General features: G+C 45.3%; 1 protein-coding gene across 8 annotated transcripts in view; it reads right to left on the bottom strand.

Annotated features, from left to right (window-relative positions):
* Positions 1–14311, bottom strand: part of nfixb (nuclear factor I/Xb) — a 124405-nt gene that overhangs the window by 80554 nt on the left and 29540 nt on the right. For all 8 annotated transcript variants that reach the window (XM_041956161.1, XM_041956153.1, XM_041956159.1 and 5 more), the window contains one exon: positions 13659–14190. In XM_041956161.1, coding sequence (XP_041812095.1) covers positions 13659–14190 — 532 coding nt within the window. The remainder of the gene's footprint in view (positions 1–13658; positions 14191–14311) is intronic.

Raw genomic sequence — 14311 nt, 5'->3', positions numbered from 1 at the left:
GATCTGGATAGAGTAGAGCATTAGGCTAGCATGCTAACTAAAGCAACTGGTGTAAACAGGCCAGAGACTGGCCTTCAAACAAATGTCCTCACATCAAATGTCAAAGACGTGTCCGGTGCAGCAAGGATGTATGTTCAGGGCAAGTGGTTCAGCTAACATAAACAGAACAAGCTACAGGAGCTTAGGACGAATGAGGCCAAGGAACAGCTGAAAAATATTCCAAGCAAAACCTAAACAGGTCCAAAATAAAATCAGCAAAGTTTCACCCTCGAGTGTGATAAACAGTGTGTGTAGGACACGACTGTTTACCGGAGCAGACCTGGACAAAGAATGCCAGACAGGCAACAGTGGAGCAACGGAGGGACCTGAGCCCAGGAGAGAAAATCCTGTTCTTTTTCACAAACACCTTGTAGGAAAAAAAAGACCCGATCACAAAAGAGGCTCTGTGCTTGAGGCTATTTCAGTAAAGAGTTCTAGCCAGGACAGATCCACTGAGAGCACATGTGAGACGGAAAGAGAGAAAGAGAAAAGGGGGCTTTATTTGGTTAACAACGTCCGCGAATCAGTATGGGGGAAGAATGTGTGTAATTTGGCTCTGTTTGTTTTGCATTAGAATATAAAATATGTCGGGATTACTTCATCACACATCTAAAGCCCAATGAAACAGAGATGGGCGAGAGTCGAGATGGGGGAACCACAATTTTTTGTAAGTTGGGTTTTGGGTAACATATCAAATGGGTCTCGCTGGAAAGGCGGCTTCAGCAAAGCACGGTGAATGAATGTGAGCCAAAAAAAAAAAAACAACAACAACAAAAAACCCCACTACAGTGCCAAAAAGACAGCCTCAATCAACAGTTGCAGCAAACTATTTGGCAAGGTACCCCTCAACCCTGTCTGATGAACTCAAACAGTCATTCATCAATACCGCCATTTATTCTGTCCATTTAGCCATCACTTTCAGCTACTCACCATTTATCTATTACAGCACTCCTAGCTAAAAGTTTTGGATACATGGATCAAATGGTTAGCTTTTATCTATTTATCAGTTCCTGAGCTATTTCAACATTTATCAATTAGCCTTGAAGCAAACTATTTGAGCTGTTTTCTCATTACTTTCAGCTATTTTATTTATCTGTTCCTTCAAGCCATTTCACTATTAATCTGCTACCTTTAGCTAACAATTTCACCATTTATCAATTAGCCTACTTTAAGCTAACTATTTGTGCTGTTTATCATTACTTCTACTGATTTTATTTATCTGTTCCTAAAGGCCATTTCACCATTTATCTGTCACCTTTGGCTAACTATTTCATTTTATCAAGAAGCCTACTGTGTGCTAACTGTTTAAGCTGTTTATCATTGCTTTTAGCTATTTCAATCATGTATCTCATGCTACTTTAAGCTAACTATTTCCACCATTTACCGGTACTTTAAGCTATCTATCCAAGCTGTTGCTTTTAGCTATTACACTAATTTATGATACTTTTACCTAGATATTTCCACCACTTACCAGCACTTTAAGCTAACTATTTGAACTGTTTATCATTAGTTTTAGCTATTACACTAATTTATCTTATGATACTTTTAGCTAGATATTTCCACCATTTACCAGCACTTTAAGCTAACTATTTGAACTGTTAATCATTAGTTTTAGCTATTACAATAATTATCTTATGATACTTTTAGCTATCTATTTCCACCATTTACTGGCACTTTAAGATAGCTATATGAACTGTTCGTCCATTACTTTTACTGGAGCTGTTAACCCTGTATCCATTACTCTTGCAACTTCTCTGCTTGCTTGAAAAGTAGTTTCATACGCTCTCAACACGTGGTAGCTACTAACCTTGGATACTCCACAATCTTTCCATGTACCCCATGTACCGTGTAACTGGAGAAGTGGGCCTCGCCCCTGGGGTGCAAGCACCCCTGGTCGGGAATCACTGATGTACTGATGTGTATCTGATCTTGCATATATAAATATATAAGTATCTTGAAAGTCTCGCTGAACTGAGGGCTGTTTTGTGTCTAACAGTAACGCTGATATATTGAATGTGACATCGGTCATGCAGGGTAAACACTCATAGTATATTCTTAGAGGATTTTATGCATCCTGGTCCTGGAGTTTGCTGAAAGACTGTGAAACAGCGGCTCTCTGTGTAAGCCACCTTTAGTAAACTGGGACAATCGTGGCTCTTATCATAAGGATTTCCCTATGTAGCTGCCAGGATCGCGTAGTTTGAATCCATGCCCAAAGACAAAATCTTTCAGTCGATCAGAGAGGAAAAAAAATTTAAGCACAAATCAAAAACAAAACAAAACAAAAAAACAACTTGGCCTTGGAGTAACCACATTAGCCTGTGTGTTCAGGTCCTGGTGGAGGAAAACCACCCTGGATCAAGGTCGTGGGGATAATGGGGCCAGTCCTGATGCTTTTCAGCGTGAATACTATCTCGTTAGGGTCCATTTTACAGCCAGGCCAGAGGGGAAAGTAAACTCAGATGAAAAGAACAGAAACGACAATAAAAGAGCAGGCAGGGAAAAAAAAAGAAAAGAAAGCAGGGATCAGAGATGCTCTCAGGGCCAAAACCGCAGATAAAAATCTAACCGCAGAATGAAGGCCAGATTGCTCTAATTCACTGTCATCTCAAGTATTTTTTTCTGCGTGGAGAGAGAGAGAGAGAGAGGGACAGAGAGCGTGGCAGAGAGAACCCCCATCCTCCCTCCATCCGCCCACGCCCACGCCTCTCCTCCATTCAGATTTACTGCTTTTAAATTGTTTGCCCTCTGCTTTTAATGGCCACCTCTAGATCATCAGCTCTTAAAATAAACACCAAGGCTTGGATTACCTTCTCTATCACCATTCCAATGAAGCAGAACACACTTGCAGGGGCCGCGCCTCGCTCTGCTCCACCCGCTCTGTCTTTACGTTAATTCTCTGTGTGCGCGCTCCCCTGTCGCTCCCCTGTATGTTTGGGTTGGTGGAGGACAACCTCGCATTAAGGCCGAGCAGCAGAAGAATGGAAACTCAAGTAGGGCTCAGAGGCAGGGTGGTCTGCGTCTAATAATACACCAATCAAATGTTACTTCACAAAGGGCAAATAACAGAGTGGATCAGCTCCACCGCTGCTGCTGAGAGGGACATAAAGGAGAGAGAAAATACCTGCTAATAAGAGAAATTGGAATATAATATTCAGCCCCCACAACTTCTACATTTCAGATCATTTCTGAGCAGACTAGGATTCTGGTGAAATTTCAAAAATAAGGATCATGTGGTTTTATAACTTTTGCAGTGACAGATTGCACCCAGTCAAGAACCAGTGAGTAGGACCCAGTTGGGCTCTGGTTTACCTACTCTAAGAGGCCCGCGCACCCCGCAGTCTAATCCCAGGTCCCAGGTCTGCCACAGGCCAGCTGGGTCATATCCATGCGCTGACATTTTCGTGCATGTTTGCTTGCAAATGTGGTCGCCTCCCTTCATGTGTACATGCAAGGCCCACAGGCATCAGGTGCGAAGGGGGTCCAGGTGCTGGGCGAGTCCGGTGAGGACACTCATATGCTCGGCTGCAGACGGCGTTTGTTGTTGCTCGGCCTGCTTCTATGGCGCACATGAGCATATGCATGGAGGCACACACACGCTCTCTCAGAGTACATACACAAACAGCGCCTAAAAACGTACTTCACACACTTCGCTCCCCTGGACTTAAAGGGAACCACTGGGGATGTAGGCTTAATCTTTTAAGAGGAAAAACAGATTGCATTTGGAAAATGAAAGGGGAAGGGATGCAGGCTCATGTTTATGAATGATAACAATTCAGTCGGCCAACTCGCAGGCGATGGCTGTATTAATATGTGAACACAGAGTATGTATGCTGTACTTAATGTTTGATGTCTAGGCTCTGACCTTGTCACTCGCCGTAGCACACCTTTAAGACTGCACCGAGAGAGATTGGGGAGTGACGATAACAAATCCCCACCCTGCTCCATAGGAGACAATCAGAGGCCACAGGTGGGTGCAGGGGTGGAGCAGCTACAGATGATGAAGAAGGAAACAAGTGCGCGAGCGTGGTGCCTTAAATCGACCACCTTTGACTCCAGATTATCTCCAACAGCTCAAAACAACATGCTTCACGTTGTTTTATCAGCTTGATACTTCGTGACTTTTCCTCATTGCACACTGTCAGAGTTGCATATAAACATGATTTTGAACTGATGACATGTTGAGAAGCTTTACTTCTGTTTGGGGGTCTAGGAGACCCCAGCTGTTGAATACAGTGGACTGCTGCTTTACATCTGTGATTGGTGTTGACAGGACTTTTAACACCGCTCCACCCATCCAAAATCCCAAATGAGTATGTTTGGATCTCTGTTACTGGAGTTTCTTCATAAGAGGTCAGACAGGAAGTTTGACCTCCCTGGGGTGGAACTGAATCCAAACATACTTTAAGTGTCATCACTATATAGTATTACAGACTGTTCAATGACTTTTTGGCTAACAAAAGTAATACATATCACTTCATGTATAGCCAATATAACATTTAACATTTCTGTCTTTTGTGTCATGAAATGTGCAATGTCAGTTTGTGGTAAATGAACTGGTTCCCTTTTTAATACTTTTCTGCTTAATGGGTTTAAGAAGGTTCAAAGAAAGGAAAAAAAAAAACATTTGAATGGAAAAAATGCCTGATTTTGCACTTATTCATTATTTTTACACATGCAGCAGTGACGTCTGAAGCCAGTGTCAGCAAAAAGTCAAGGGTTAAAGTCCTTTTGTTTCCCTGCAGAGGAGCCTTTTATTTCACACCCTCATCTGCTTTTTAAATTACAAATGATATCTGAGCTGCCATCTCAAAGGGTACTTAGAGCTTCTTAGAGGATCAAACTCACGTGTAAGCCTCCTGGACTGAACTAAGCCTAACAAAATGTGTGAATAACATTAAGGGAAAAATCTGCTCTAAAATTACAGTTTGACATTTTCATATGTCTCACTTGGTCCACATCCAATGACAAGTGTTTTATATATCCAGAAATAGTATATCATAATGCCAAGAAAATCTAATATCCTTCTTTTTCTCAAAAGGAATATAAATTATTCCTTTGAAGCTAAAATCACGCTCTGACTGTAAAACTTCTAATGTTGGCAACCAGTTAGTATGTGGCAGCTACCTGTGGTGGTACTCAGAGTCCGACTCATCTGTGCAATATAGGTGTCTGCTTAGCCATTTGCATAAATTTGGGGATGCCCTCTATAGAGTGAAAGTGATCCGAGCGGATTCCTCTGGCAGAGCTCTGCGCTCTGGTTGCCCACACAGTCGGCCGGAGCGCCACGGAAACGGCCCCGCACTGCATGGCCACTCGCCGTGCCAACCAGGCCAGTCGCTGACACTCCTTGGACATCGCCCAGGAAAGGTGCACTGAGCAAAAAAAAAAAAAAAAGCTACGTGTCCATGGCAACTCTATTCATCTGCTTTTCCGGACAGCTATCCAATGCACGGACACAGTAAGGCCATTTACACACTGGAGTGTGACAGCTTAGTGACGTTTAAGCTGATGCGCAACTTTTTTTTCCCAGGAAATAAACATATAAAATGTGTAAAGCTGAATTCTAATATTGGACATGTGTTATTCTGATAAATAAATCCAAACAAACAATGCAATTTCCTAAACTTATTCGCCCCTAATCTCTTCCATATTTCTATTGCTCACCAGGGAGAGAGGGAAAAAAATGTGCTGTTTTTCTATCTTTAATGAAATTTATGCGTTGAAGCTGCCAATAAGAATTCAAATGAGTCTGAAATTATAGACGAGAGAGTCGAGCGCTGACAGTTGACGGGCATAATGAGAATGTTACCATCCAGAATTATGCCTGTGAAATGGAGCTGGCGGTCCATGTGAAAAGCAAACAGACGGAGAAAGTGAGTGAACGTGTCAGGTGATTTTGGTGATGTTTTTTGAGCGGGAGCCCAGAGCCGGTCGGAGCCCAGGCCTGGAGAGTGTCCGCAGAGGAAGGCTGAAGGTGGGAGGGCTGAATGGAGAAGGACGAACTGTTGAATAAACTCACAACACTGAGATAAGTCAAGGTCTGCAGCTGAAGAGAGTCCAAATGAACTGTGATAGATTTGCAAACAATAGCACAACAATGGCCTGTATCATAGAAGTCAGCAGTGCTCAATATGAAATTCTGGACTCACATAAATTATTAATAAAACAGCTACAGAAAACAGTGTTATGTTAGTGTTTACTATCAAATCTTCCCAATCTAAGAGCAGAGCTGTGAACTTCAGTTGCTTAAAAGTGATGTAAAGGGGAAAAAAAACATGAAACACAGTCTCCTTTATTCTCTCCGTCGGCTTATTCATAGCGAAAATCCCTCTTGTCATTTCTTTGTCCTCGCCTGAGCGCAGCGTTCGCCGTTCAGCTGCTCAGAGACATGGAGAGTTTATTTATTTATCCGTTTCCCGTTAATTAGAACATTTGCGCTGACGCACGCGGAAGCGGACGCGTTAGCGCCTAGTTTGCGGCCAACTTCCCCTGACTGTCGGCTCTCTGGGTGCAGGAGTCAGAGAAAGGGCTGCGTTTTTTAAGTGGCGGTGATGGAAAGAAGACACCCCAGGCGCACTTGCAGACACGCAAAAACACTTTTAACACACCCTGCCAGAGTTCCAGAGCTCAGCTACTCAGACATAGTTTAAGACATTAGACAGGTTAGTTAATTAATTTGATTGAAAACAAGTATGGAGATCCAGAAAAGCTCAATTTGCTATGGAAATACACAGAAAATACTGCAAAAGTAAGGGATGGATAAATATGGAGTGTAGCTTACAGTCAGTCCATACTGTGCTGAGCACTGGGAACGGGACCCCCACCCCTGCGACCCCATATATTCACTCTGTTATTTCAGGGAACAAAAGCCGGGCTCTCGAGGCCATGGGTGGATCCATGAAAGGAAGAAAGGAGTCCTGCTCCTGGTCCTGGCTGAATAGAGGCCTTTCACACTTAGAGAGGCCTGTTTACTCTCCCTCAATAATGGCTCTAATTTTCTGATCATTATTGAGTAATTCCATCCACCCCCACACCCAGCGTTTAACGCTTTCTCCAATCACTCACGCCACCAGTTCTTGTCTCCGAAGGGCCCCTGTCCCCAATGATGTACACTACATCAGCCCTTAATCCTGGCTCCCATTTCCTGGTCTGCCTACGAGGACATCTGGAGAGACGCTTTAGGACATTAAGCAAAAGTCAAAAATATGCAAAAGCAAAAATTCAACTCACATAAAAAGAAGAGATCATTCAGCATTGTTAATTTGCCAGTGATGTTTTTTTCCCCCCACACGTGGAGTCATTCTCTCCTCTGATTGGAGAGGAGAGGCGCTTTATCCTCCATTTTGTTTTGGACCTGAATCCACAGCAGCACCATCACACCAAGCAACAATGTTCGCTCTCTGCTAAAAGCCGGTGGAAAATATTTTGGAGGAAGAAAAAAAAAAAAGAGAGGGAGAGAGAGAGAACACGTCTGGTAACACGATAGCCATTTTATTCAAGGCGGCAACATCTCCACAAAATAAGACCTAAGTTTGCATGTTCGCCTCGCTTATCCTGGCAACCCCGCTGTGAAAATGCAGCCATAGGAGTGGTGGTAGGGGCGTAAGGGGACGCGCAGAGGGGAAGATGTGTTAAGCGAAAACAAGGATATGGGGGGAAAAATGTTAAAATGAGAGAGAAAGAAAAGGATCAGAAGGAGAGAAGTTGGCAGAGACTGTGTCGGTTTGAAAAGCTGGCACCTTCTAAACAGAGCTGCAGCTTTGGGTGCCAAATGCTGCCAACCAGCCCCACTAGCCTGAATATCTGCCCTCCCTCTCTCTTTGTTTCCAGCATGGCATTTTGCATCATCTTTATTCTACGCTTTTCTTTTTACTTTATATCAGCGCTCAATATCACCCTAACATCAGTGACTGACATTTATTACCATTAAATGAGAGAATAAATACGGCAGAGGAAAAATCAAAGGGAGATATTTATTAATCTATTCATTATAAGTGTTCATTTCAAGGATTTTATTTGGTTTTTTTTATGTAAGAGGATTTTTGTTTGCGTATAATTGCTAATTTTTGAATTTGAGACGGTTTTAAATCAAAACAAAAATCCACACGGAGAGGGGGCATCCGTACCCGGCGCTGCCGCGGCGTCGCGGTCCTGTTTTCCGTATGGAAAGAGCTGTCCCAATTACAGGGCAGCCTCCCCGTGCTCTGCTCCACTGGACCGAGGGAACAAGGCGCGAGGCGGACCGATCGGGATCTGGCTGCTGGGAAGCGGCCCAGAGAAAGACGCTCTCCTCTCCTCTCCTTTCTACCCCTCTGCTGTCCTCACCTCTCCTCTCCTCCTGCTCTTTGCCCCTCGGCTCGAGCAGCCGAGGAGCCAAGCCGCCCCTCCTGCGTGGGGATACGTATGTTTTTAGGGGACAGACAGATTTCAGGCCTGGCGCCTGTACAGAGGGAGAGAGGACTGGTCATGCAAATTCACACGCTGAAACGAGACGGCGTTAAAATAACACACAAAGAAACTGGGGGGGGGGGAATGTGCACCTACTTTGTGTTCCCGTTGTTTCTTAACAGGAGAAAATCCATTCAGGAACACAGTAAAAATAAATGTGGGAATTGCTCAATTGATATATTTATTTTATGCCACTATTCATTAACATTGCTGTAATGCATATTATCAAGAAATGTAATTTCTTGGAAATAAATACATTTCTGCTTGTTAAATGTCAGCTGCAATGTTAGAAAAAGTGAGCTGAGCTGAGCTGCTAAATTGCTAAAAGAGACACCATAACATTTATTTATTAACCTTAATTACACGAATAATTAAAAATCACTGTACAGTGAAATTAGCAAATAAAGCTAATCCATGTTGCCCACAATAGGCACTTTCTGGTACAAGGAATTTTTCTATTTGCAGAGCTAAGACCTGACCTTTGTTTCAAAATTAGACTTAATTCAATCATATACTCAGTCTTTTGTGTATCTTTTCCAGTATTATTCACTAAACTGGATAATTACAGTGAATATGAAGCAGGTTGGCCTGCTACCAAGCCCACAGAGCTGCTCGGCAGTCGGACCTATAGAGTGGTGGAACGTCGTGAGCCATCGGTTGAAGGAGGTCAGGGGATCTGACCGAGCGTCAACGGTTTGCGTTTTTCACCCATTTATTTGGAGGGCCGATCATACTGGAATAATCTGTTTACCAGCAATTCCTTACACTCCGCACACTCCACTTTTCCCTCCTTCTATGAAACACACACACGCGCACACACCACATACATTGCAAAGAGCAAGTGGAAAAACTGGGGGGCTCTGAAAAGCGGGGCCGTCGGAGGCCCCTGTGCCTCAGTGCATATTAAAACGCCGCAGTGTCACTGACGCTGTCCCGTCACGAGAGGGGCTCGCCAAAGCTCAAACTTTATTGGGCACATTATTTCAAATGACAACAAAGCGTAAGAAAGTTTCCGTTGAAAGTGTCGGACCAGCAGTGTTTTTCACACCAGATGAATGCGGCTCCCTCGGCGCCGACACTCTCTGTTTCTCCGTCGGCCCGGGTTACGGACCGGTGCCAGAACACTGGAGCACAATTCTGCTCTCCGTCCAGAAATCTCTGCTCTGCACAACACGCTCAGCCAAGGAAAAGAAGAGACAGAGAGGGTTTTTTTTTCCCTTTTAATCATTACGAGTCCCTCTCCCTTCTTCCTCTGCAAACACTCAACAACTAACAGGACAACATAACCTGACTGCACAGGACTACTGCTGCTGGTGCAGTCCTGCAGAGCCACAGTGCACAGACTCTATATACTGTAACACACGTATATATCACGGTGTGTAAAAAACAAAACCCAGTCTGTCCTGTTTGGTCTCTCCTTCATTGTGTAACTGCATCTGATAATGTTACCTCCTTTTGAAGCTCAGGATATTGGGCATAGCAGATAAGATGTGTTTGATGGATTAGCGTGACGTGCAGGCGTTAAGTCTCTCAGTCTGGCTGTCTGTCTCCCTGTCGATTCCTCTCTTTGTTCGCCTCCATTTAAAGACATTCTCTTGGCCATTTGTAATGTCGGGAGCTATGCGCACAGACACACTGATGGGTAAATGAACATCTTAGGAGCACCATGGCAGCGTGGAGATATGGTGCTCACTGGCACACACACACACACGCACACACACTGTTGGCTTTCGGGCCCGGCCCCGGACACCTCTTCGGTCCGTCTGTCTCCAGCGCACAGAACAGATACGGAGGCTGCACTTTCAGAAACATCTTTTTATCATAACAGCGAGTAATGAAAGCTGTATGAGGCGGTTCAGGCTCCAAACATGACTAATGCTGGAACCGTGTGGCTTCGTCAGACTGACAAATATGGAACACGGCGCTCGAAAAACATGACCCGATCCGCGGGTCTCTAGGTGGAGGAAGGCCCTCAGCGCCCAACTGGCGAGCCAGACTTTGGTTTCCAGAGACATGTGATCAAAGATGAGATCAGACGCCCCCCGCCCCCTCTCTTTCTCCCTATCTCCCTCACTTCCTCCACATCCCTGACGCATTATTGTTATCATCATCAGATGCAGCAGAATCAGTGAAAAGGACATGAAGCACTTTTGGGGTCAGCCTGCGACAGTTCTATCATGTCTGTGTTGCGTGCAGCCAGGTATTTGTCAAAAGGAAAACGGTCAGGCTCTTTTTGGGGAGTGGAACCTTTCTTTGCAGCTGCGGAGCAGAAGCGCAGATCAGAGTACAGCGGCTGTGATCTGTCCCAGCTCTCGCTGCCCCGCCTGGAAGGGTCCAAGTCTATAATTGGACAAAAGCAGAGACACATACTGTACTGTAGGGAAGCAGAAACAGAGGAGGGGGTTAGTGTGTGTGTGTGTGTGTGTGTGTCTGCTGTTCTGTCAATCACACCGCTTGAAAGCAGAGCCCCCCCCCCCTGCAGCTGGCGACAGTGACATCAGTGGGACAAGAGAACTGAAACATCGCGGCGGGGACAGGCGGGTGAGACGGCCGCGGTCCAATCATCAGGCCTGGCAACTGATAGCTTCCGCAAGACACAGACACCCTGGAATGAGGAGCTAAGAATAAAACTGTAACGCTGCCACCCCAAAGGTTAGAATGGAGCCACTGTCTGTCTGTCCTCTGTAAACTCTGGTTAACCCCAGCCAGCCTCCTGGAAAACACAGCAATTCGAGCTGATACAAGTGGACGTTTTCTGTTTAGGTTGTTTCCTAATGTTCTCCCCGCGCCGCCGTTTTAGTCACACATGCAAGGTGCTGCGCAGGCTGCCTTTGAGGTTGCCGTGGAAAAGCTGAGCGGGACCAGAATGAGAAACCGTTTCCCTCCCACATCAGTGGACTCTGTCAGCAGATGCTGCTTTTTCATACACGAGCACGAGCAGGAGAGACAAAAAGTAGCAATGCTTCATTTACGATGGAACACAAGCCTTTTCCAATTCACAAAAACGCCTATATTCAATTAAGGGAACGGTGCGCTCTCGACCGAGAGACGAGGGAAAATATTTATATAAGCTGATATATGCACAAAAAGAAAGACAAATGTCGTACAAACACACACAAATCAGGAAGATGAAGGCTGATCTGGTGTATGTATGGGGGGTGAGCGGCTGCTGGATTCTGGCACAGAGTGAAAAAAAAAAAAAGGCTTTACTCCGAGGGGCACCAGGCTGCGCTGGGAGCTAATCTGAGCCGCGGTTCGCCACGGCGCATTGTGGAACAGGAAGAGGCGCTCACGGAGGCCCCGCGAACTCAAGCAGAGTTACACACTGGGCTGAAAGGAGCCTGGCAAGGGGTACTCTGTCACAGAGGAACGCTGCTCCTCCCTGCCAAGGAGGAGAATTAAGGTCCTGTAACTGTATGCCAGTCTGTGGTGAGAGACCCAGCATAATAGTGAAGGGCAGAGAGAGGGGCTAATTGTGTGTGTGTGAGTGTGTGCGATGAGACACTCAGGGTTTACACCTGATCTACCTGCAAACACCTGAATCACAGAAGCAGATAGCCGAACTGTAACTGTGCTGTGAGGCAGCTTAATGATGAAAAGGCAAATTATATATTTGCACATGATATCAGAATGTAAATTAGTTCAAACTGGAGTCAGAAAATGTGAAGTATTTGCAGCACAGCTGGGCCTTTGATGCTAAACGACACTTCTAACTTACATATAGGACACAATTTATACAAATACACAGCTGCTGCACCACGGCCGCACCATCAATAGCTGGATTATTTTTTTACAGTTTCATTGCAGCTTGTATTTTTCAACCGAATTATGACATTTGCACCCTTCACAGACGTAATGCTGTGCACGGTTTAGATTTGCTGCAATGACAGTGAATTATTTGCAAAGAATAGTAGTTGTGCTCACTGCTGCGATGCCTCTGTAATGGTTAAATCACCATAACAAAATATAATGTTTTTATTTTGCAACAGCAATAGAAAATGTGGTTAATCATCAGGTTAATTTAGCTTTTACATTTTGCTCTGTAGCAACACAAAAGAATCATCCTTGCTAAAATTAAGTATAAAATAAAAGTTAAAATGTTAATATCTGTATATGGTCCACAAACTCCAGGATCTAGCTGAATATTTTATCTATTACATTTGACCATGTCAGATTGCCCTCAGACATGAATACATGCAGGCTTGTTTACACAAAACACTCACATATTTTCACCACCTCTATTTTAACTTCATGGTCACAGCAGGAAACACGTGTGCTGAATATGGAAAAATAAAACATCTCCTAAACAAACAGAAGCAGAGCCACGCTCAGAGTCTCAGCTTGTGTGTGTGTGTGTGTGTGTGTGTGTGTGTGTGTGTGTGTGTGTGAGAAAGAGAGAGAGAGAGACCGGAACAATCAGAAGGCAACGAACGGGGCAGCTTGGGTGAACTGTGTTAGAGGGAGATCTCCTGTGTGTGTCCACTTCAGAGTGTGTGTGTGTGTTTGTAGAGTGGCGTAAGGCTGAGGCGGCTGAGGCTGCAGACAGGCTGACTCTCCCTGCCTCCTAAACTACCTGGGACCGGGCCAGCTGTCACTGCACTCTCCAGACCACCACGCACACAAAAGAACCCACACATACACACACCGCACTGCGACTGATACACACCAATCTCACAACAACATACACATGGATTACAGACACATGACAAACTGCCTCACACACACACACACGTATGCACATGCATGCACACACAGATAAACAGGTTTGCAGATGCTTTTGTTTACAGATGGCACCGGAGAACATGCACATTTGGATTTAGACAAATTTGCACACAAATACTTGAACAAATGTACCAATGCGAGCATATCTCTAGGTAAACACAGGTTTTAAGCGTGGCTGTCAAATTCTCAGAATCTCTTTAAACCAGATAGAAACATCTATCTGAGACACATTTTTTAAAGATTATGCTGCGCAGACCGGCCCTTTTAAATGTCAAGATGTGGTCGTTATCTTAATTCTAACTGTGTTTATCAAAGCCTGGCATTGGCTCAGCTGTGCACATAGCGGAGGGAAGGGTGCGACTTGCATGCCAAAGTGTGTGTGACACATTACATGGTGACCTGTGTGCATCTGTCGCCAGGTGACAGCAGTGAATCTGCCCACATACCTGGTGTGTGGACGAAGTAGGCCAGGTAGAGGTCCAGCTCCTTGACCGTCACTCCAATGTGGTGCGGCTGGACACACAGGCCGTGGTTGGAGCACTGGGGCGACTTGACCAGCCGCTCTCCGTCCGTGCTCTCCAGGGGGCTGCCCTTGAACAGGATAACCATCACCAGGTCCAGCCGCCACACCTTGTCGGCCTGGCGGAGGCAGTCGATGCGGCGGATCTTGCCCTTCTGGTCGGGGTTGGACAGCACGCAGCAGGGGGCCTTCTTCCCCGTGATGGTGAGCACAAAGTCCTCGCGGAACTCGGGCCGGATGTCCTTGCGGAGCTTGGCCAGCAGGCGCGAGGCCCACTTCTGCTTGATCTCTGGCTTTTCCCCCAGCAGCTCGTCCTTCACCGCGCGTTCTTCGTCCTTGGTCATCCTCTTTTCGTGCTTCTTGAAGTACTTGCGCTTACGGGCCTGCAGGTTGAACCAGGTGTAGGAGAAGGCACGGACATGGGGGAGGAGGGCCTCAATGAAGGGATGAAATTCATCCTGAGGTGCGAGAGAGAAAGATGTGGTGTTAGGTTGAAAGACAGCATGCAAACCTTCAAAACAGCTGTTACAACATTTAGACAATTATCAATGAAAAAGAGGCAATAGAATAAGAGTGAAA

Source organism: Chelmon rostratus, chromosome 17 (assembly GCF_017976325.1).
Source record: "Chelmon rostratus isolate fCheRos1 chromosome 17, fCheRos1.pri, whole genome shotgun sequence".
In the NCBI taxonomy this organism is placed as follows: domain Eukaryota; kingdom Metazoa; phylum Chordata; class Actinopteri; order Chaetodontiformes; family Chaetodontidae; genus Chelmon; species Chelmon rostratus.
Note: the sequence above shows the minus strand (reverse complement) of the source record. Positions and strands in the feature narration are given on the sequence as shown.